The 23,362-nt window shown below is 36.1% G+C and overlaps 1 protein-coding gene across 1 annotated transcript; it reads left to right on the top strand.

Moving 5' to 3' along the window:
* The first annotated feature begins 9,606 nt into the window (after nt 1-9,606).
* Nucleotides 9,607-23,306, top strand: LOC113231472 (cytochrome P450 4V2-like). The gene is made up of 10 exons (XM_026465800.1): nt 9,607-9,738; nt 11,315-11,404; nt 15,147-15,257; nt 17,327-17,512; nt 18,727-18,923; nt 19,468-19,537; nt 19,606-19,807; nt 21,051-21,202; nt 21,654-21,836; nt 23,152-23,306. The coding sequence occupies exons 1-10, from the start codon at nt 9,612-9,614 to the stop codon at nt 23,304-23,306; spliced, it is 1,473 nt and encodes a 490-aa protein (XP_026321585.1). The 5' UTR covers nt 9,607-9,611.
* The last annotated feature ends 56 nt before the right edge of the window (nt 23,307-23,362 follow it).

Genomic DNA, 23,362 nt, shown 5'->3' on the forward strand with positions numbered 1-23,362 from the left:
AAAAAATCCTTTATTAAGCTCGCCTTTGTACATTAATATTTCAATTTGTTTCTAAAATTTGTTATTTACTTTGTGGTACAAGAAAGTGTTTACATACATACACGCATTGTAATGCAATTTAATTTTAATCTGTGACATTTATACATATAATTTGTACAATGATTATACACCTTAACTGGTAGACTATAGAGCACAGGTTCCTAAACTGTTTGGTTCACCGCCCACTTTGGCAAAAATTCAACGCCCACCGCCACAAAAAACAATTGAGAACACGTATTTTTTATATTAACTTAACACAAAAAATACTAAGAAAAAAATGTATACACATCAAAAGTGTCTAGGATCAACAAAATTAGGTTTTTTAATTAATCTTTTTTAACATCAATGGTATTTTTTGGTCAATTTCATAATTTGTAAAATAAGTAAGCAAGTAAATACCTTAATAAATTTATATAGATATTTTTATTTAACTTTAACGGGGTAATCAAATATGTTAAAGAACTAACTTGACCTTTTTAAATGTGGTAGCAATCCCCTGGAAAGCATCAACGCTCCCCAATGGCTTCCGAGGCACCTACCCTTGTACTCTTCAGCTCCCACTGGGCGGTAGCGACTACTTTGGGAAACTATGGTATAGAGCACAAACCAATGTAAAATTTTAAGACCTTGTGTCAAAGTCAAAGTCAAAGATTATTTATTCCATAAGTAAAATAAATTTACACTTGAAAACGTCACATTTAAGCTACTGCTCGTTCACTACGCTGACCTCCCTGAGAAGAACGATCAAGAAACTCTAGGGATTGTTCTTTTCAAATAAACTTAAATGCTATGGAATACACTTTGAATCAAATTTGTGTGCATTCTGGAGCCATGTCGTCTTTCCATACATCTTTATCTAACACGTAGTCTTCAGTTTTGTAATATGATTTTTCGATCAAAATATTTTTAATGTAGTTTTTAAACTTAGGAAATGATAAACTTAATATATGCTCCGGAATGTTATTGTAAAAACGTATACAGTTCCCCATAAAAGAGTGGTTTAACGAAATCGTGGTACCATGAGTTTGGACTTAGCTCTAAAGTTAATATTATGGATATCTTCTTTCTTATTAAAATTATGTATATTTTTACGGGCATATAAAATATTTGAGTAAATGTACTGTGTTGCCACAGTCATGATACCAGTCTCTTTAAACTTTTTTCTGAGAGAAACCCGAGAGCCTAGACGGTACACAGAACGAATCGCTCGTTTGGTTTGGTTTGGTTTGAATATCTGCCGCTTTACCCCACATGAGAATCCCGTAGGACATTATACTTTGGGAGGAACTAAAGTAAACTAGTCTAGCAGTACTAACATCGGTAAGCTCACGTATTCTGCGGACTGCGTATGCAGCGGAGCTTAATCTGCTGGCCAGGGAAGATATATGTGGAAACCATTGAAGTTTACTATCTAAGGTCACTCCCAAGAAGACTGCTTTATTAACAAAGTTTAACTTTTCTCCGTTTATTTGAAATTTAACACATTTTGTCTTCTTGGCATTAAGCAATAAATTGTTAGCATTAAACCAATAAACTACCTAGAGAGGGATCATTAATATGGTCACAGTTAATGTCATGTCTGTCTGTTTTAAAAATCAAGGATGTGTCATCAGCAAACAACACTATTTCGCAATGGTGTAATTATTTATACAAGTAGTTATGCAATAAATGTATTGTTATTCTTATTATATATATATATCAACAGAGAACAGCACAAAATGGCTCATTTAAAAGGCAGACGAGAAAACTTGCTTGTTATTCACAGGCTGTGCTAAGTAAGGATAAATTTAATTAATTATTACCCCCTTGCGTTTAGGCAAACAACAACAATTAATTATTTTTGTAACTGAAAAAACAAAAGACATTTAAAGCAATTTTTTCAAGGAAAGTAGGACATTTATCTCCTCGACGACAAGCGGGTTTTATGCAGAGCACGTCAAGTTTGACACTTAAGATTAAAATTCAGCTCTTTCCTTGCTTGCGATTAGAACGGACTGTACAATATTTAATCATAGCGCAGTATAGATACAATCATGTTAATAGTCGTACAATGGCCATTCAGACGGACTAACAACTAACTACTAAGCTAAATTGAAACTTGTATAATCTTCGCTCGCCATACAAGTTTAAAAAATTAGGTGCATGTTTTCTCCTGTTTGTTCACGTTTAAGCGAAACGCCTATTCATAAACAGCAGCAGTGCCATAATCAGCTTTAAATCGCAAAGACTCGAGGGACACTGTTCCTGCGCCAGTTACCACGAGACTTAAAGTTGAAAAATTCCATGTGCATATATTTTCACCAACCGCTATACTTTTTCATACAGTGTGTTTTTTTAACTGGGAGATCCGAAACCATAGGAGATAAAGGGAAACTGTCTTAGAAACCATTGAGTATTTTTGTGAAAACAATTTTGGCAAAATCAATTTATTAGTCAAGCGTGAGTTGTTCATAAAAATTAATAAAATTAATAAATTTTTTTTAGTGCCTCTCATTCAGTTTTATTTAAGGATAACAATTGTATTGGAAGAAAAATCAGGACAGCAGAGGTCGTCGGTCAAATTTAATAAAATGTTTTTTCATACAAAATGAATGAAGTTTATTGCTGATAGACTCAGTTCATTATAACGATAATTTCGTTGTATAGGAAAAAAAAAATCGGAACAGCAGAAGTTGGTCAAATTTAATAAAATTTGCGCAACATTTTGTGTGAAAAAACTAAAAAAACTTTTACCAACTTCTGCTGTCCTGATTTTTTTCTTCCAATACAATAAAATGATCCTTATATGAAACTGTCAATCAGCACTAAATACCTTATCAATTTTATTCAGTTTTATGGACAACTCATGGTTGACCAAAAAAATTGACAAAGACCAAATAAATAAATAGCCTTTACAAAAAAGATTCTATGGCTCACAAGACAGTTTTCCTGTATCTCCTATAGTTTCGGATTTTCCTATATCGCCATTATACTGGGAAAAACAATTATTTCACAAAATATCGACTTTAAAATAAATGCAATAGAAATTTCAACGACGAATATTTTTTTCGTCATCCATCCAGGTCATCCCACGATAATTTGTAATGGAGAATTTCACATTTTATGTTTTACCGAAATTTCAAAATGTTTGCATTTTACATAAGCAATTTTGTGGCGTAATCCCATATTAAATTATTTTCTATAAAAATTCCAGATGATTGGTTTTCGCAGTATAATTGACCCAATTAGGTACAAAAAAAGCACACTGTGTAACTATATTTTTTATTTAGATTTTAGGTAATTACAATTTTTTTTACGAAAGACCTTCATGTCGTAGTATATTTTTTATATACAGGGAAAGACGAAATTTATTGCCGTAACGTTAAATGATTAATATATAACAAGAAGGGAGATAATATCTGATAAACTGTCGCCATTACGAGTGTAACTGAAGGTGCTTCCCTGTAAAGTGAGACGACAAGTTAAAGAGTAATTCTGTTGTGATTGCAGTCATTTGTTAAATTACTTGAGGTCCGTAATAATAACTATAATAGATTTTGATAGCTTCGCTGGCTGTTAAGATATTTATTATAAATATTGAATAGGTGATATACTAGAAGGGATTGCTTTTTTCTTTTAACAATAACGCCCACACTTACACTAGGGAAACCCTGTATTTCGGGTGTCATGGATAGACTTATAGACAACCATAAATAACACCCAAACTCACGAGATAAATAAATGTAGGCCATACAAATATTGCTACCAGATTGCTGCAAAAGTAAATCGCTTTGAGACGAGATACCTTAGTTACGATGCCGTTGCTTCGATAACTACCTGTGCAGGGTGGGACGAGAACCGACGACCGTATGCCATCAGTGTGGTTGCGCCGAAGACACGGCTCTTCACGGCGTTCGACGAGCAGCCGACGACCCTGACTGCAGCGGTGGGGCACGACCTCTCCCTGCCGACCGTGGTGCGAGTCATGCAGCGAGAGGGCGTGGAGTGCGGTGGCTTCCTTCTGCATGCATGTATTGTCGCGGAAGGAGGCGGCGAAGCGGGAGCGAGAGGAAGACCCTTCCTCTCATCCTATGTGCCGCAAACGTTTAGGGCATAGTCGGCTGATGATAGTGAACTCTGCGTGGCAAAACGGGGGCTTCGTCACCCACTGGATAAGGGTTCACGGGTTGGTTGCCATGCCAAGTATTACCGGCATGCCATTAGTGACGGAGTGGGGAAGGTAAAGTCTCCCAGAGGTGGGACCGCAGTCGCGGATAACCGCAGGCGGGGGCGTGGATCGTAAACCACGTGGCCACAGCCCCGTTTCATGCGGGGTGTGGGAATACCCGGGGGTTTTTAGTGAGTAGGAGTCTCACATAACCACCGCGCCTCCACGTGACGCCGTGGTATCCATGACGGATTTTCCCCCGGACACACACAAAAGCAAAGGCTTTCAAGTTATAACTCCCCTGTTTTTGCGTTAGGGGTTAAATACAAGAAGCAATGTTAACATGTTAGCTGCTGACATCGAAAATAAAACTACGTATGTACAATTCATAGACCTATTTTAAAGAACATTCGGAGATATGTTTTTTGCATCGAAACTGAGGCAAATTTGACTGTTCTCCTTTACAGGTGAAACAATATTAATATTGTCCTTGTAGAAATACATTTATTATCTACCGAATTTTCTCAACATATGATGACATATTTTTTCTTTACGCTCTGCTTGCGTTCTTGTATTTGGAATGTTCTTTTCATTACATTAATATACTGTAATATTTGTTATATTATGTTATATGCCTGGATAACTCTGAGTTCATTTTCCAAATTGCAATTATGTTTTTAATAAATGTTTCACCATCATGATATTAAATTATTTTTGTATAATCACTTCACTAGTTTGTTAAATAGATGATATACCAACTAAGCTACGGAACAAACACGTGAAAAAATTCTTGAGGTCCGTTGGTTCATTCCGTGGCTTAGTTGGCGTAGCGTTTGGACATTGGTTCGAATCCAACCGGACCGAAGTGAATTTTTTCTAAGCGTTCGATCTTTATTAAATAATTATTTCCTAAACCGATTTATCTGGTGGTAGAGGTGGTCATACATCATAACTTTTTGCTAACTGTTCACGGGGTTTGCAGAAACTATGGATCTCCACCTGCTACGCTCCTGATAAACCTCCTTCGTCTCCTTCACTAACATCAGCCTCTTCATACATGTCCGTTTTGTTCTTGGTACTTTTAACATGACCTTTTTTAAGGACATCCCTAATCTGATTGAGATATGTACGCCGGAGGTCTCCCTCTTTCCACGGCATCCATCCACATTCGTTCTATAAATTTATGCCGTCAATCTACCAACATTCATTCTTTCTACATGCTCAAACCATTGAAGCATTTCCCTCTCTACCAAGTCCCTACATCATCTTTAATACCACAACGCTTTCTCACTACATTGTTATGCATTCTGTTCTTAAGACTAATAGAGTTGGTCAATAATACATAATGTAATTAACTATTCTTACTTAAGTTCACAAGTCCCATGTGCCTGTAATTTCACCAGTATCAACACTTCTGCCTCGGAAGAAGCCGTGTTGTTGTTATGATACGTGACGGGATATTATAATACTAAGATCATATTAAATAGCAATTGTTGATGACTGTACTTCATAAGTGTTTTAGAGTATAACAACGGCAGCGGCGCGGGAGCATCATATAATAGGCACATAGATCAAGCCTAGCGGTAGTCGATTCTCGACGCACGTGTTGCAGGGTGAGTCTGATATTTCTATTGGTCAAACGCTTTCCTATCTGCAAATAATAATAAATATACCTCATGATGTAATGGATAATACGAAATCTATGCTATATATCACTATAATAAGATTGGTTGTGTTGTAACACAACGTTAGAAGTTTGATTATTTTGTAAATAATAATATTTAACTAATACTATTATAAAACATGCTTTTCCAACTTTTGTTTTTTTTTTACAACTATTTTAAAATGTAGTGGAAATTGTACTGTATACATAGGGCCCATTATAAGTTTCCGGAACTGGCCACTTACATAAACAATATTTAAAAAGTAATTATAACATTTGAAAATGGAACTCTTTGGCTGTAGAATACAGTTTGTTTCATCTGACAGTCACTTGTTTTTACATTGTGGCGTCATTTTAGAAATTGGTTGTCTACATCGCCATGGATTTAACTAGTGAAAATTTTCGTAGTATGATTTTCTACGACTTTTTACGACTAATTTAACAGCTCAGCGGAGCAACGCTCGGCTTCAAACTGCTTTTGGCGATGAAGCACCATGCAAGACGACTATTTTCAGCTGGTTTGCAGAATTCAAACGTGGTCGTGTGAATCTCAGTGACGAATTTCGTGATGGTCGCCCGTCCACTGCTGTTAACAACAAAAACATCGACGCCGTGCGCCTTATGATCAAAACAGACAGGCATGTGACATATCATGAGATTTGGGCATCTTTAGGCATAGGCATGAGTCAAATACAATCAATACTACACAAACATTTGGGTGTGAAAAAGCTGCGCTCTCGGAGGATCCCACACAATTTGACTGAGGCTCAAAAAACGGATCGCGTCAGTTGGTGCAATGCCATGCTTACCAGATTCAACAATGGGGCGTCAAATTTGGTATGGGATGTACTAACAAATGACGAAACATAGATTTATACTTACGATCATAAAACAAAACAGCAATCGAGCGTATGGGTCTTTCGAGATGAGCCGAAACCAACCAAAGTAGCGCGCGTGCAAAGTGCCTCTAAGCGAATGATTGCTTCTTTTTTTTTTATAAAATTGGACACGTGGCTACTGTTGTTTTGGAGAATCATTGTACCGTGAATAGTGATTGGTACACGACCATTTGTTTGCCGGAAGTTATTGACAAACTCCGTAAAAATAACCGTAAACGCCACGCCAGACCTCGACACCGCACCACGACAATGCCATTTCTCACACAGCCTTTGACCTTATGAGCCATCCCGCGTACAGTCCCGACCTTGTGACTTTTATTTATTTCCAAAAATTAGGAACCAGTGACGCCGTTAACGATTTTCAACACTTGAAGAGGCTGTCGAAGAGTATGAAAAATATGTTTCAGAGATTGTCACGGAGGAGTGGCATAAATGTTTCGAAATTGGTTCATTCGTATGAAAAAGTGCATTAACGCTAACTGAGAATATTTTGAGAAACAATAAATTTATTTCTGACCATTTATAGTATTTTTTTCTTATTCATTCCGGTAACTTACAGTGCGCCCCACGTAGTAGTAGAATCCATTAACGTATTTTTTTGATTTTTGGCTGGCTTGGCTGGCACCGATTCCAAAAATAACAGATGAGGATGTTTTAAATATTTAAGTTTCAATAATTTTTTTAGTGGTAAAGTAAAACTTTTTAAACCGATCAGTAGGTAACACATACTAATAACAGTGTTTTAATAAAATTATAGGTTATTGTCAAGGATTATCACGTTGTAATTGTATAAGTAACCATAAATGTAGATAGATTGATCAATAAGTAATTATAATACCGCGTGAAAAACGAAGTGAGACAAAAATAAATAAAAAGTATTAAGTGTATTGTTCTCATTTGCGTTAAAACTGTATTTTGTTATTTTTCGCTTTTTAGTGTAGTGACTTTTTATGGTTTTTGAAGGTAGTATGAATTTTTTAAATTTTATTCATTTATCAATTTTTAGTAAATATAGGCTGGTAAGTAGTGGAGTGTTTAGTTAAGTACCCATACTAATCATTTAAAACTAAATAAATTACCTACCCGACCACATGATGAAAAGGCATTACGAGAAATGGAAAGATTAAGACGATTGTCGCCGATCATAATGACGAAAAGGCATAGCGAGTATTGTCTTAATATTTCCAATCAGGTGTTGAGCCTGAGAGTCATCTTTTCATGCTGCTGAGTTGGCGATAAGTCAAAGTCAAATATTTTTATTCAATTAGGCCTGTTACAAGCTTTTTCGACAATTACAAGCACTTACCATCATCAGGTACGGGGTCTGCGCGTCCCTTTATATCATTACGATGAAGATGATTGTCTTGCACGTCCACGTCTATCCGAGAACCTTTGAGTTGTGACAGTTCAACAAACACACTGTACATGTCTATAAAATTTGAGAATTTTCCTCGATTTCCATGAGATCCCCTCACCAGATTCTGATTTGGTGACAATGGGACCACCTCGAGAGTACACCTTTTCAAATAAAAAAGGAATTTTATAATCAGACCACAATTGGCTGAGAAATATATGAACATACTGTACGTGTCTATAAAATATGAGAATTTCCCTCAATTTCTATGGGATCTTCTCATTAGATTCTGTCTTGGTGACAATGGAAAAACCTCGGGAGTACAACCTTTCAAACAAAAAAAAAAAATCTAAATCGGTCCGCAATTAACGGAGAAATCGATGAACGTACTGTACATGGGTATATAACTGAGGATTTCGATTTCCAAGGGATCCCCTCATCAGAGACTGACCTGGTGACAATAGGAGCACCTCTTTCAAACAAAAATAGAATTTTCAAAATCGGTTCACAATTGACTGAGAAATCGGCGAATACACTGTACATGTCTATATAATTTGAGGATTTCCATGGGGTCCCATAATCAGATTCTGACTGAGTGATAATGGGACCACCTCGAGAGTATACTCTTTCGAATAAAAAAATAATTTTCAAAATCGGTCCACAATTGACGAAGAACTAAATATTTAACCGACTTCATAAAGCCATGAGCATGAAACCTGCAAAGGGCCTTATTAACGTTTCGGGCCCCTTACAGGTTTCTTTATTTATTGTTTATTTATAATATAATAAAATTATTGTATACAATAATAGTGTAATATTTAAAATTTTTATGTAAACACTCAAGCAGATTTATAAACTTAAAATTGTGCAGCCCAATAAAATAGCATCAATTACGAAAAAAATTACATATCGAGTTCTTAGGTTTTCGCGATTGTTACACATAGGAAATGATCGTTTCAGGTCCCATGATCACGGTTGACTGAATGTCGGTTTGTTTGAAAAAACAAATATACGCGATTTAAATCCGGAAAAATAGTTTCATTTCCTAAAAAAATTACAGTTTTGTTCTAAAAAATAAATAATAATAATGATGTGCCAAACAACCACACCAACTCTACCTTCGGAAGAAAGAAACGCAGAAACAGTAATTCGTAATTGAAACTGTTTTTATTAAAAAAAAGACCTCAAAAGTTCGTGGAATCACATCTATTTGCCAAGTTTTATTGAAATCGGTTACCGGAGAGTGCGTGGATTCATCCCCTAGTTTGTTACCCTTCGATAAGGAATATTTTCTTCAAATTTAAATAGGACCAATATTGAGGTATCCTCTTTCCAATAAAAAAATCATCGAAATCGGTTCATAAATAGTTAACATACAGAAAAAAACAAAAAGCAGTCGAATTGAGAAACTCGATTCGATTAAAAAAATTCGAAGATAAATATGAGTTACGTTAATTGTTAATATGGGACTTACAGATGTATCTATGGTTAACCCTGAGCTCGGTGGCGATGCTATGCGCGTGCGCACTGGTGTGGCTCCAGGGCCGCCGCACGCGCAAGATGCTCGGTCACTTGCCGCAATACCCGACGCTACCGTTCATCGGCAACGCGCACCAGATCCTTGGGGATGGCGGTCGTATGTATTATTAATATTTACTGTTGTTTTTATTTCAATTTTTTCATCAATCAATTTATACACAATTGTCGGGTACTCGGGTTCTCTTCTTAGGAAAGTGTCTAGAAAGATGATTACCAAAGTGGTCAATGCTATTAAATTTTTATTTTATTTATTTATATTCAAGTTACATTGACTAATAAATACGTACAATATAGACTAACATAGATAACAATAAAATATAACACTACAGACTAATTATTGACACGTATTGTCTGCTACGTGTGACGCAACGTGGGTGTCAGGTAGTCGGCCTTGGAAGCATCGGTCAAACTCCTCTTTCATAAAGGGCTTCTCATATCTAATTTATCTAATATGTGTGGGTTTGTGGGTCAAAACGAAATAAGGAGGTAGGGTTGACTATTTCCAATCAATTTGTCTACTACATTGGGATCCAGAAATTGATGGATATTCAACTTCACAACAACCAAAAAAAAAAATCACGAGAAATATCCACAAGGACTTTTGAAGTGATTTTTTTTGCCTTATGTGTTTGAGTTATATATGTTTTCGAAAGAACTCTTTTTTTTAAAGTAGCCAGCATATGTCAATTGCATATATAGCCCTTTAGTGAACAATTTTCTATTCACAAAACTTAAAACTTATCAGAAGAAAAAGTACTACGTAAAATTGCCGCTAAGGCAGAAACACTAGTGCAGTTCATGCAGACAAACAACATATTCGGTTTGATAAATGTACAGATGCCAGCACATCAAACTACATAGTTTAAGTAGCAATAGAGCTCCTTGTGAAAGAGTTCGTCCTGGGAAGCACAGCCACCTTACCTATTTCTGCGTACCGGTTTTGAAGGGTAAGGGTGCTGGTGATATTATATGGGACTTGTCAACATATGTCTCAGGGAGACAGGCGCAGAGGTACCTCTCGGAGCTTTGCAATTTAAAGCTCGGAGACGGATTGTAACTGTTATGGACAGGTGTGTAGTTTCACTAGCACGACCCGACATTTGATATTTAAAAAAACTGACGGATCTTGTTCTGTTGCACTGGTGCGGTGAGATTCGAACAAAAGTGTGTAACTTAATTTGTCATACTTAACGTTTTTTTTATAAACTTTTTCACTAGCACTATGTCAGCTATCAAACACTAATTTGTAGTCATTAATGTATTAATTTACCATAAAATATGTTTATTTTACTAGCCTTGACTAGCGCACGGATGTTCTCATTCGGAAATGACATTCACGTATGAACACAAACTAAACTCAATATCCACAAAACGTAGTGGTGAAATATCATGAGAGTCATAATGCGAATTTCGAATTGAGGACTTTTTGAGTTAGTCACAATCACAACGCGTATTGGTTATTTTTATAATATTTCAAAGTCGCTCTATGAGCATTTTCGTTCTTTGAGCCTAACAAAAACCAAATGAGATAAAACGTGACATTGATGCAAATGGAGGAAGCCAAGGCGCAATGGAGATCCCATTCTCTGCCTACCCCATTGGAAGATAGAGAAACGTTATGAACGTTTGTAAAAGTAACTCAATAAATCTGAAAAACTGCATTATATTTACAGATTTCTTCCAAATGTTGATCGACATTACAAATATAATGGAAGAGACAGACAAACCCTTTTTAGTATGGGTTGGCCCTCAACCCGTTCTCGGTAAGTTATGTGCATTTACTACTTAATTTACTGGTGATTCTGGGTTCAGCTGCTGCTAGACTTGTTGTTGTACCGTTTATGATTCTCTGTATATACTAGGGTTGTTGGTGATGCAGGTTTATTACACATCATCGTAAAGATGGGAAAAACTGCTTATTTTTATAAATGTTTAAATGTTGTAGCTTTTAAAAAAAGCGCGCATCTTTAGACGTTCATTTAAACGCTTTTTAGTTTGAAACTTGACAAAACGTTTAAGCGCATAGACTTTTATGTTAAAAAACACTTGCAACGTTGTGTTGATAGTTAATTTGTTTATTTATGTAACATAAATGGTGGGACTTGAAACTTGGGCACGTCGTAAAAAATAAACTTGTTGAGTACGCGCACACTTACATCCTTCACATACAAATATATATTTAGAATATATGTCTCATTTGCAAGTGTTGGTGTCTGGTGCTTGTAACACAGGTGTCAAACTTATAGCAAGCACCAGCTCCTACAAAATACTGTTCGAAAATTACTAAGATACTTATTATATTTGTCGTTTGTATTTTTTGGAGAAAATAATGCAATATTATTATTATTAATATCTTTATTTTTCACAGCTTTTTAGCTGTGATATTACGATTATATCTATTTTATATTCTCGCCTCTTATTATTATTATTGTCATAAAATATCTAGTCTGAAATAATAAATATTGGCGCTTATATAAGCGACTAATTTAAAGGTTGTAAATGAAAGTTAATTCTCTGTAAATGTACTATCGACACTTTGTGATTAGATTGTACTTGCCAACCGTGCGGCAATTTGAAATAATTATACAGATTTTGCATACTCCTAGCACGTTTTGTACATTCAGTTCATTATTTGCATTGTAACTGTTTATTATCGAGTGCCTAAGTGTTTATCTTGTTCATGGTGTGACTGGTTTTCCGGTAACCACGTATTAAGTATACAATGCCATGTCGATGGCACTATCGATGATATTGAGTTTTAGAGCTCTTCTCACGGTTACTACCAGACTAGGGTTGTGTGTTAGTTTATAATAAAATACTTTTCTCAATAAAAAGTATGGAAAAGTATATAGTTTAAATTTTTACTGAATTGATATTCAATTATTTTTAAGTGAAATTACTCCACTAGTTTGTTATAATTATTAATACAAAGATTGAAAACTCAGGAAAAATTCCTTCGATCCGGCCGGATTCGAACGTCGACGGCGTCTTCTAGCATACCGTGACAGACGCTATACCAACTAAGTTACGCAACGAACCAGCGGACCTCACGAATTTTTCTATGTGCTTGCGTTGTATCTTTGTATTTGGTTTTTCAACGACTTTTTAGCCGTAGCCGTTTAGAGAAATCTATGATATATCGTCACCCAATTAGATAGCTTTATAGCTACCAGCCCCGGCTAGAGATGTCGCTATTCCTTGTATTGAAATTTTCATTGAATTGATATTCAATTATTTTTATGTGAAATTACCTACTAGTTTGTTATAATTCTCTATAATATAGTGTCGTGGACGTATGCTAAAAGACGTCGACGATCGAAGGATTTTTTCTGAGTGTTCGATCTTTGTATTAATAATTAAATGAACATAATATTATCAAATACTTAAATTAAAAAGATTCTTATTATCGAACTGTTTTTATAATATAGAGGCATTGACTTACAATTATATGGACGTCGGGTCCGCGCTAAAAAGTGTCCGCACGTAAGGCGCTAAAATCGTATACAGAGCGCCAAACTCCGCTTTAGTCTTCATTTGTTCGACTGACAGCGCGATACTGCGATGACATTACAATTTAAATTTCGAATAGGTTGACTTGGGACATTTTTTTCGTGGTTTTTGTATTAGACCCGTCGTCCATTTATTTGTAAGTCAATGTATAGAGGATTTTTTTTATTATAAATCGATAAATATATAAACAGATAACGTAACATGAAGTTTGTTGAATATCACAATGTTTTACTACTATGGTGGAATTGCATAATTTGATCCCGTCTTTCCCTTTCCATCATCTGGGGACTACACGTGGGCTGGGGTTCCACCCCTATGTTGTGGACATTCCTAGGATTCGAACGAAGCGTTTCACTTCCACATTTACATGGCGAGCGGCCAGGGCACACATAGGCACACCCCGGACACTCCGTACAACTATCAACAAGGCGCTATCTGCACACGCGCAAATGTGTGTGTGAAGTGGCAGGGTTACCAATCACTTTCTCGTACGTGGTCAGAGCGGCAACATAGCGAAACTTCTAACACGAATCTGTTATCTATAATTCTATTAATACAATCCTAATAATTACACATGTTTATTAGGTAATACTAGAATAACCCTGAAGGTTTATTAAAAAACAAAAAATTTTCAAAGCACCTAAAATTTTATATTTTGTACAGTTACTTTTAAATAACGTAACTAAGGTATTTGAAATTGCGTGTCCAACTTCATCATTATCTATTATATTCACTATTATAATGCAATATAAATTGAAAATTCGAGAACCCTTGTCTACTAATTTACATCTCATTATAATGATACAATAAATCTGTATTTATAATACGTACGTATACGTACAAGTTTCGTAATGAATAAATGAAAACTATATTCAAATATCAAAGCCGTCTTAGCGTCTTAGATAACGGCTCGCCGACAGCCTTTTAGCCGTTCAGTCAATGTGACCGTCAATGTGCGGGGCGTGTTGCGGTATGTAAAGCTAGGGAGGGACGGAGAGTGTGCATTCTTGTTACTTTTTGTTCTTTGGCTAGGGTGTGGAATTCCCTGCCTGCGAACTTGTTCCTCGAACACTATAACTGAAACTTTTTCAAGACGAGAGCGAATAGGCATTATTTAGGTGTGCATACATGCTACATCTTCGACCTCATGGTCACTTTCCATCAGGTGAGATGGAGGTCAAATGCGCACTTATATTTTATAAAAAACATGATATTCAATTATTTTTGTGAAATTATATAATTATTGCTGAAGACATTGTTGGTTCGAATCCAACCGGATCGAAGGAATTATTCTTAAAATTATAGATAACGTACTTAATAAAGTTTGATAAGTTGCAGTGCCCTTAGAGGATTTGTGTTGGATTATGTAATAACTTTAATACCTTTTTCTGTACCACATAATAATGCAATAAATTTTATTTATACACATATCATAAACCCTCTATGATGTATTCTATAACCGCAAATTACGACCAGAACAAATTTCTTACCTATGTTATTATTGCTAGGTATTAACATCAAATTCGATTTTATTGTTACATTAAAATTTCGAACATCTCCGAAAAACAAAACAATTTGATTCGACCTCAATTCTAATATCAGTCGAGACGGAGTTTTATTCGAAATGAAATGTCAATAACGAACAATTTTGACAAATCTCACAAGTTATTTGGTATCGAACGATATAATAGTTGGAGCATACTCTTGTTTGTCTATGAATTAAAAAAAAAACTACAGCTACGTGACGTGCGTGAGAAAAGTTTTTATTTTGCCGCCATTTAGTTTGTTTTGTTGTTTTAACACACCATAGAGAGCTTATACTATGTGTTTAGAAAAGCAGCGTATTTAACTGTACATACCTAATTAAGCATTAAAACACTCGTGCGCTGTTTAAAACCCATATTCGTGTTTTAATGCCTTTCATTATGTAACAGTCACATAAACTAATATAATTAGAAAATTTTGTAAATTCTCATTTCTTTCTCCTGTTTACAGTATTAAAAGATCTCGATGATATAAAAGCAGTAAATACAGCGTATATAGACAAGCCGTATTATTACAAATTCGGTCAACCTTGGGTTGGATATGGCCTCGTGACTGCACCTAGTAAGTTTTCGTTTTATTTCACCTTATGTATCCAATTCAAACTAATATTATAAACGCGAAAGTAACATTGTTTGTTACGTTTTTACGTCCAAACCGCTGATCTTGACAAATTTTAGTATAGAGATAGATGGGACCTAGGAAAGGGCTACTTTTTGTCACGAAAATAAATCCTGGAAATGGGTTATTCCCAAATGATCCCCTAAACTGATCCACCGCCCATTTGAAATCCCAACTGATCCCCTTTATATTTTACGACACCCAACGGGTCTCCTCATTGTATTTGTAAGGTGAATACAGTCAGTACAGAAAAAGAAGTTTTGAAATCAAATATTCATTTATTTATCAATTGTGATCAAATGCTATAATTATCACAGACAGTATTTTTTTTTGTGACAAGTCATTAATATTGACATATCGCAAATCACAAGTAACAAAAAACCAGTTTCATGTGGAATTTAAGAAAATAACAAAGGGTTATAAACCTTGATCATTAAAGTATAGTTAATGTTGTTCATTTCTAATAAACTAAATAAAACATGGTACAACCCTCGAATACATTTTCTTGTTGACCGTACCACATGACATACCAAAACTAAACTTGTGAGTACCAGAGTATCAGGTAGAAATAAAATTTTTATATTTATTTTTGAGAATAGAAAATAACATGAAATAAAATGGATCCCTCAGGGGATCGGTTTTAGGGAATCATATGGGAAAAACCCCAAATGAGAGATATGTATAGTAGGTTACTTGAAGTACTTTATCTACGCAGACGAAGTTGCGGACACCTGTTAGTATAGATACAACTTGGTAGGTATCTGTACAAAGAAGGTTACTTCTCGGATACAAAGTCATCTTCCGAATGGTTTCGCATAAAGACTACGACATCCTGGTGAAAATTCGTCCAGGGAAGTACTGCCACCGTACCTCGGTTTCGAAGGGTAGGGGTGATGGTGAAGTTACAGGCTGGGACTTGTTAACTTATGTCCCAGGGTAACGGGCGCAGTGGCAGTGCCCCTCAAATCTTTGTGAGTTAAAGCTCTGACTGGCACTGTAATTGTTATGACAGGTATGTCGCTTACCATACCGTGCACACGGATGACTTGTTCGTCTCGTCACTTGGTAATATGTAAACATTGCCCTTACTGTGTTCGTCAACCTAAGAAAGACAATTTATAGGAAATGAAACTATTTTTCCGGATTTAAATCGTGTATATTTGTTTTTTCAAACAAGCCGACGTTTCGGGCCCTTTACAGGTCCCATGGTCACGGTTAACTGAGGTGGTACAGTCTTTAACCAGTTATGTCTAATATTGATGCAAACCACCCTATTTTTTCACTATAGTTACAATAGTTATTAATTAAATACCTTATTTTTAATTTTACAAAGAAAACATTCCAATTTACGCTATATTAAGTTTTACAAATTATTTTATCGAATGAATTTTTATTAAGTTCAATTTATTATTAATTATTAATAGAAATTAGAATAAACTAAAACATATTAATTAGTACTGCAGTATTATGTCTGTTTGGGATTTTTCATTAGAGGAAATACTGGATCCCAAACTGGTGGTACGGAGAAACCATCTTCCCTGTTGAAATTAGGATGTTTTTTAATTTCAAACGCGATTTAAATGCGGAAAAATAGTTTCATTTCCTATGTGTAACAATCGCGAAAACCTAAGAACTCGATAAAGACAATTTATTTTGTGTAATTGTTTAATTGTTTGGCGATTGACATACGGCCTTTTTAGCCGGTTTTCAATTCGACTGTTTTTTTTGTATGCATGTTACGTGATAACTTCGGTATTTGTGAACCGATTTTGGTGATTCTTTTTTTGTTGGAAAGAGGTTACTTTAATATTGATGATATATTGACGAAAATATTCCACTTCTAAGGGTGGCAAACTAGAGGATGAATCCGGTTTCAATAAAACTTGGCAAATAGATGTAATTTCACAAACTTTTGAGGTCAGTTTTTTAGTACTCGGCGCTGATATTATTTTAAATAGGTAAGCTAATTTCGCATATGTATAAAAGTTACTCATATTATTTGTAATTTTAAGGTTCAATATGGAAGAAAAATATTAAAAAACTAGCAGGCACATTCACAAGCAACATTGTCGAAGGTTATCAAGACTTGTTCAATGCGCAGGCGGCCAGACTGGTCGAGAAACTTAAAACGGAAGGTGGCGAGCCCTTCGATGTATTGGACAAATATTTGGCATACACTACACTGGAGTCTATCTGTCGTATGTAATGGATTCTATTAGGATCGATATTGAGGGATATTTTGTGACTTTTCATATTGCCCTAGAGCACCTCCGTTATATTTTTGATGTTTGATAACATTTCGACTCATCCGTAGAACAAAGACCTATGTGCAAGGCTGCTTATTGGACCTTGTACATTTCGTTCGTTGTTCTTCGCTGTGGGTATCAGATTGACCAGTGTTCGATTTTATATTTCCGAAACGAAATACGATATAAAAATTCTGAAAACGCCTATCGATTAGCCTTATTTTGCATGACGAGGTTATGTACATATTTATCCTATTTTCGCTTTATCACATCGGACTCTGTTCTTTGGATGAGTCGATTTTTGAGTTACAATGCAATGGTTAACTTATTCATCTATTTAATCCAGTTTAGTGGCGCTGCGTGTTACATTCATAACTATGCCCTTTTTTAGAGTTACTCAATTCATGTAACATACGACCTTGGTGAGCTTTTCTTAAAGTAATATTTTTACAAAATGTTAAATCTTTCTTTAACTGCCTCGGTGGCCGAATGGTTACCACTTTGGTCTGTCCCGGTCCCGAGTTCGATTCCCAGGCCGAGATAAATATTTGTATGACCTGCATTTGTTTCTTTTGTGAGTTTGTGTGTAATTTGTGATTGTCATTGTGTGTGTCGAGTACGAGTATGACATATGAGTGTGTACGATATTTATTTATTGTGTGATGTGTGCGTTATAAAAAAAAATTAAGAAACGCATTTGTTATACTTTGTTTCAAATTCAAAAGGTTATGGGTTTAGAAAATTGGAAATTCTGACATGTCGCATTGCTAATACAATAGTGTTGTAACTCAAAATATGTGAAATTTAATATTATATCATTACTGAACATAAAATTTGATTCTCTACACGTCAACAAAAAAAACGTTGGTAGAATATTGTCAGAAACGAAACGTGAGCTAGTTCTGGCCAAAATAATCCTTATTCAAAAATATGTAATTATTTTTTCCATTTTATTTTCAAATATATTTGGGATATAGACACTTAGTCTATAATAAACTATAACATATACATAATTTTTATTGTTTTTTTGCGGGAAGTGAGTAATTCGTTTTCCATCGAATCTGAGAAAGTCCACTTTTTGAGTTAATACAGTATTGTATTAACAGTGCGACGTAATAATTACTAATTCAACACGACCTAACCTCAATGAAGTATGTCCCTTACAGAAACGGCGCTGGGCGTGCCTGTTACAGAAGGTGGTATCGTAACAGCTAGATACTATCACGCCTTCAATAGAACGCTAGAATCGTTGGTGAAACGTCTCAAGAACATATTTTACCACATAGACTTCTTGTACCGGTTCTCTACCTCGCATAAGGAAATGCAGTCTTCCATTGCTATTCTGCATAATGTTGCTAATGCGGTGAGTACAAAATAAAATAGTTTAGCCAAAATGTCGTTTTTTACAACCGACTTCGAATAAGGAGGAGGTTTCGCAATTGGATTGTTTCTTTTTGTATGTACGTCATGCGATAACTCCGGCAATGATTTTGATGATTATTTTTTTGTTGGAAAGAGGGTATCTCAGTAGCAGTCCTATTTAAATTTGAAATTCCACCTCTAAGGGTGGCAAACTAAGGGATGAATCCGGTTTCGCGCACTTTCCGGTAACCGATTTCAATAAAACTTGGAAAATAAGTAGATGTAATTCTACGAACTTATGAGGTCGGTATTTTTATTGGGTCACCTACAAAATAAATAAATGACGCACGCACTCATAGCCGGGGATTGGGAAAGTTTCTTCATTAACATTGATTTTAACATTGACGTCAACAATCAATACCAACTCTTCAAGGTCTAGAAGTAACAACAAATTCAAATTAACCTACAGACACTAGACAGGATGACCATATTTTACGTGATTGGGACCTTGACATTAACCCAAGTGTTTTGACTTTAAATTTCAGATAATAAAAACACGTAAGAAAGAACGCGAAGAATTAAGAAAGAATGTCGATTTACGTAAAGAAACTTCAGGTAAGCCATGTTCTACAAATGCACCAAATTTCTTTTCGAGTGTATAAGTACATTTGTGTGATTTATAGACAACGGCAGAACGAAATTCAAAACGTTCCTTGACATTTTACTTGACACGAATGAGGTGGATCATACATTAACTGAGAAGCAGATCATGGATGAGGTGAACACGATCATTCTGGGTGGTCAAGAAACGGCAGCACTCACTAGTTCTATGGCTTTACTCATCATTGGCTCGAATCCTGGCATTCAGGAGAAACTGTTTGCTGAGTAAGTTGTATATGATTTTCTTGACGAGCAACGGATGTACAGGTTGATGATGTCATAGGTAACAACAGCGTTCACGCTTCGCGTCACAATATGCTCACACGCACAGCACACAGCGACTCGGAACCTACCTGGGGTCTGTGATGCTCTGCGGTCCCCGTGGCATGATACTAAGCAAGTGATGTATAGTAGTTGCAGGAGCTTTAAATCGCAAAAATCTGAAGTGTAGTGTCATAGTGCTCGTCATCCTGAGACATATTACGTTGACAAGTCCCATGTGCTTGTAAGGTAAGGGTGCTGGTGAAATTGCAGGCACATGGGGCTTGTCAACTTATGTCGTAGGGTGATGGGCGCAGTTGCAGTGCCCCTCAGATCTTAGCGATTTAAAGGTCTTGAGTGGCACTGCAATTGTTATGGACAGGCGAGTAGCTTAGACGACTTGTTTGTCCCGTCACTTGATATTATGAAAAAATTCACTAGCTCCCTTACCGTTCACAACTCAAACACAGTTAATATTAACATTACTGCTTGGCGACAGAAATATTTATGGTGGCAGTACTTGCCTGGACGAGCTCTTCCACAAGGACCTCTACCGCTGCTAAGTTACAATACCTAATTGTGATGTTTTTTTCTATTCACAACAAAAGCCGTTTGTGTCGGTCACGTTATTGAACCAGAAATGAAACTTCATAAAAAAATAAGTAGAGACAGGTTTAGGGCATTCCGTTAATTTAAAAAAAAAATTTTTTTCGTTTTTCTTTTTTTCACCACAGACATTAAATAAAACTTAATTACAATTATTAAAGTGACATCTCAAGTCAGCGGCTGGTAGCTGTAAAGGTACCTCGCTGAGTGAGGAAAAACTTTCATAGATTTCTCACAGATGGCGCTACGAAGAAAAAGTCGTTAAAAAACAAAAAGACACAAAGATTTGCAACAAGCAAATGGAAAAATTCGTGAGGTCCATGAGGTTCGTTCCGTGGCTTAGTTGGCATAGCGTCTGGCACAGTTTGCTAGGAGACGTTGGTTCGAAACCAGCCGGATCGAATTAATTTTTTTTTTACAAACTCGTGGAGTAAATTCACAAAAAAAGAAATGAATATTGCGGTGGTGAAACAAACTTAATTTCAAAAGTTTAATCTACCGAATATGATCCACTCTTAATTACTACGACAGCCTGTATACATATGGAAACCGAATCGAAACCTATTGATTCACATAATAATTTAAATTAACAATATTTCAGACTAAAAGCAATATTTGGCGACAGTAAACGTCCAATGGAGAAAGACGATCTTCAACGTATGGATTACCTAGACGCTGTTATCTGTGAGACCTTGAGACTATATCCTCCTATACCAGCCGTTGCGAGGGATGCAGATAAGGACTTACAGATCAGTAAGTGCTATTCCATAAATTGAAATCTATGATTGAAACAATTGACTTACAAATAAATGGACGACGGGTCTAATACAAAAACCATGAAAAAAATGTCCCAAGTCAACCTATTTAAACGTAGTGACATGTAAAGGAATATGAAAAAGCTAAAACGTTGAATTTAAATTGTAATGTCATCGCAGTACTGTCTAATTTTGCTTGCTTCGCTGTTAGTCGAACAAACGAAGACTAAAGCGTGAATGACGCTCTGTATACGATTTTAACGCCCTATAAGTTCGGACACTTTTTAGCGCGGACCCGACGTCCATATAATTGTAAGTATGTTTTTCAGCTAAAATATTTTGTTTACTCTGTATGTGTATATTACTTTTAAGAGCTTCAACATCTTCATGTTTTCAAAATATCCTATATTGTTATTGTTATAACTAATATCAATTTTAATATCTTTTAGAATCATGCACAATCCCAAAGGGTGTAAGCTGTATTGCGAACATCTGGGCAGCAGGAAGATCCAAGAAGCAGTGGGGCTCAGACGCCGATCAATTCAGACCTGAACGCTGGCTGTCGAATGGATTGTCCACATCAAATGCTGCGGGCTTACTTGCTTTTAGTTACGGAAAGAGGTCGTGTATTGGTGAGTGTTTTTCTTCTTCAATAAACCCTCGAATCTTTTCGTGGATGTCGTAAAAGCCTTTGAACAGCCCACTTCCCAGTTGTGCTGTCCAAGGCACGGGTTTCCAGTCCAGCGCAAACCAGTTCTAACTGATCGATGAAAGCATGCTTCAAATCATCTGCCACGCAAGGAAATAAAGATCCTTAGTACTATGCGCACGGTGTATTTTATACGCGCCGATGAAGCGTGTTTACGCGCTGTACACGTGCGTCATCTGCGCGTATACGCGCTGCAGACACGCTGTAGTCACGCGTACGTAGTAATTTTCATAAGATAATGAATGAATTTTAGTTTTGTTTCTTAATTTCAGTTATTTTTTGAAATGAAGCCACTGTATGAAATTCTAATTGTAAACTTCAGTGAGTGTACAAGTTTCTTGCTTGCAACGCGATGTATGCGCGCGTTTGAATCGATTCACAACAGTGAAATAAAACGTGAAACGCGCGTCATTGGCGCGTATAAAATACGCCGTGTGCATATGCTCTTATAATACTGACTCTGATATGGGCTTGAGTAGTTCATGAAGCATTAGGAATGTGTTCCTCATACTGACCGAAACGAACTAGTTCCTTGTGCCACGGTCTTTTTAGTTCACCTGTCTTTTTAGTTCAGTCGGAATGGGACCTGTTTGCGGAGCCACAGACGCGAAGAGATCTTATTAGTTCACCTGTCTTTTTAGTTCTTTCAGTTCACAGACGCCAGGCTCGCCATCGCTTCATCTCGATGAAGCGAAAGAGATAATTTCAACAAGTTCAAGTGAGATGCACGATTGAACCTTTGCCAGCTCGTGTCATTAAAATAATAATAATAAATAATAAATAACGCACACACTCAACATAGCCCCGCACTAGGGAATGGATTGTGTCGCGGGTGCCATGGACACACACATAGACAACCACAAACTACACCCAAACTCACGAGAGAAATAAATGTAGGCCATACAAACATTTCTCCCGGCCCGGGAATCGAACCTGGGATCTCAGCCTGGTAACTATAAAATTTGTAAATATAAAATATAATATAATAAAGGCAATAATAAAATAGTAAAGAGGGAAAACAATAAAACATTCCTATTTAAATGTACAAATCATTCGTACGGATATTTATATTCCGTATCCATCAAAGGCCGCAACGGTTCCTATTGCCTTCCAATTCCCAGATCCCACTGAACTAAGGAACTAAAAGACCGAATTAGTTCATTTAACCGAACGAACTACAAGCCTACTCTGATATGATTTTATACGCTGACGTCTTGACAGTATGGAATTCCTTACAGGAAGAAGATACGCCATGTCATTATTGAAGACATTGCTAGCGTATATCATAAGGGAGTTCGTGGTTGAGTCGGAAGTGGAGAAAGTACAGTTCAAGATTGACGTTACCCTGAAGCCCTGCGGCGGGAATCATATTAGAGTTAGACAACGAGATTAGGTAGGTCTAATAAGTAGGTATTAGTGACGACTTGGTTAATTTAACGGGATTATATA

The sequence above is a fragment of the Hyposmocoma kahamanoa genome, unplaced genomic scaffold (genome assembly GCF_003589595.1).
Source record: "Hyposmocoma kahamanoa isolate Upper Pololo Valley unplaced genomic scaffold, ASM358959v1 65, whole genome shotgun sequence".
NCBI classification, from domain to species: domain Eukaryota; kingdom Metazoa; phylum Arthropoda; class Insecta; order Lepidoptera; family Cosmopterigidae; genus Hyposmocoma; species Hyposmocoma kahamanoa.

Coding starts and splice junctions, on each gene's coding strand:
- LOC113231472 (XM_026465800.1), top strand. CDS start 9,612: ATGCTATGCGCGTGCGCACTGGTGTGGCTCCAGGGCCGCCGCACGCGC. Junction 9,739..11,314: donor GATCCTTGGGGATGGCGGTC/GTATGTATTATT, acceptor TTATATTTACAG/ATTTCTTCCAAATGTTGATC. Junction 19,808..21,050: donor CAGGAGAAACTGTTTGCTGA/GTAAGTTGTATA, acceptor ACAATATTTCAG/ACTAAAAGCAATATTTGGCG.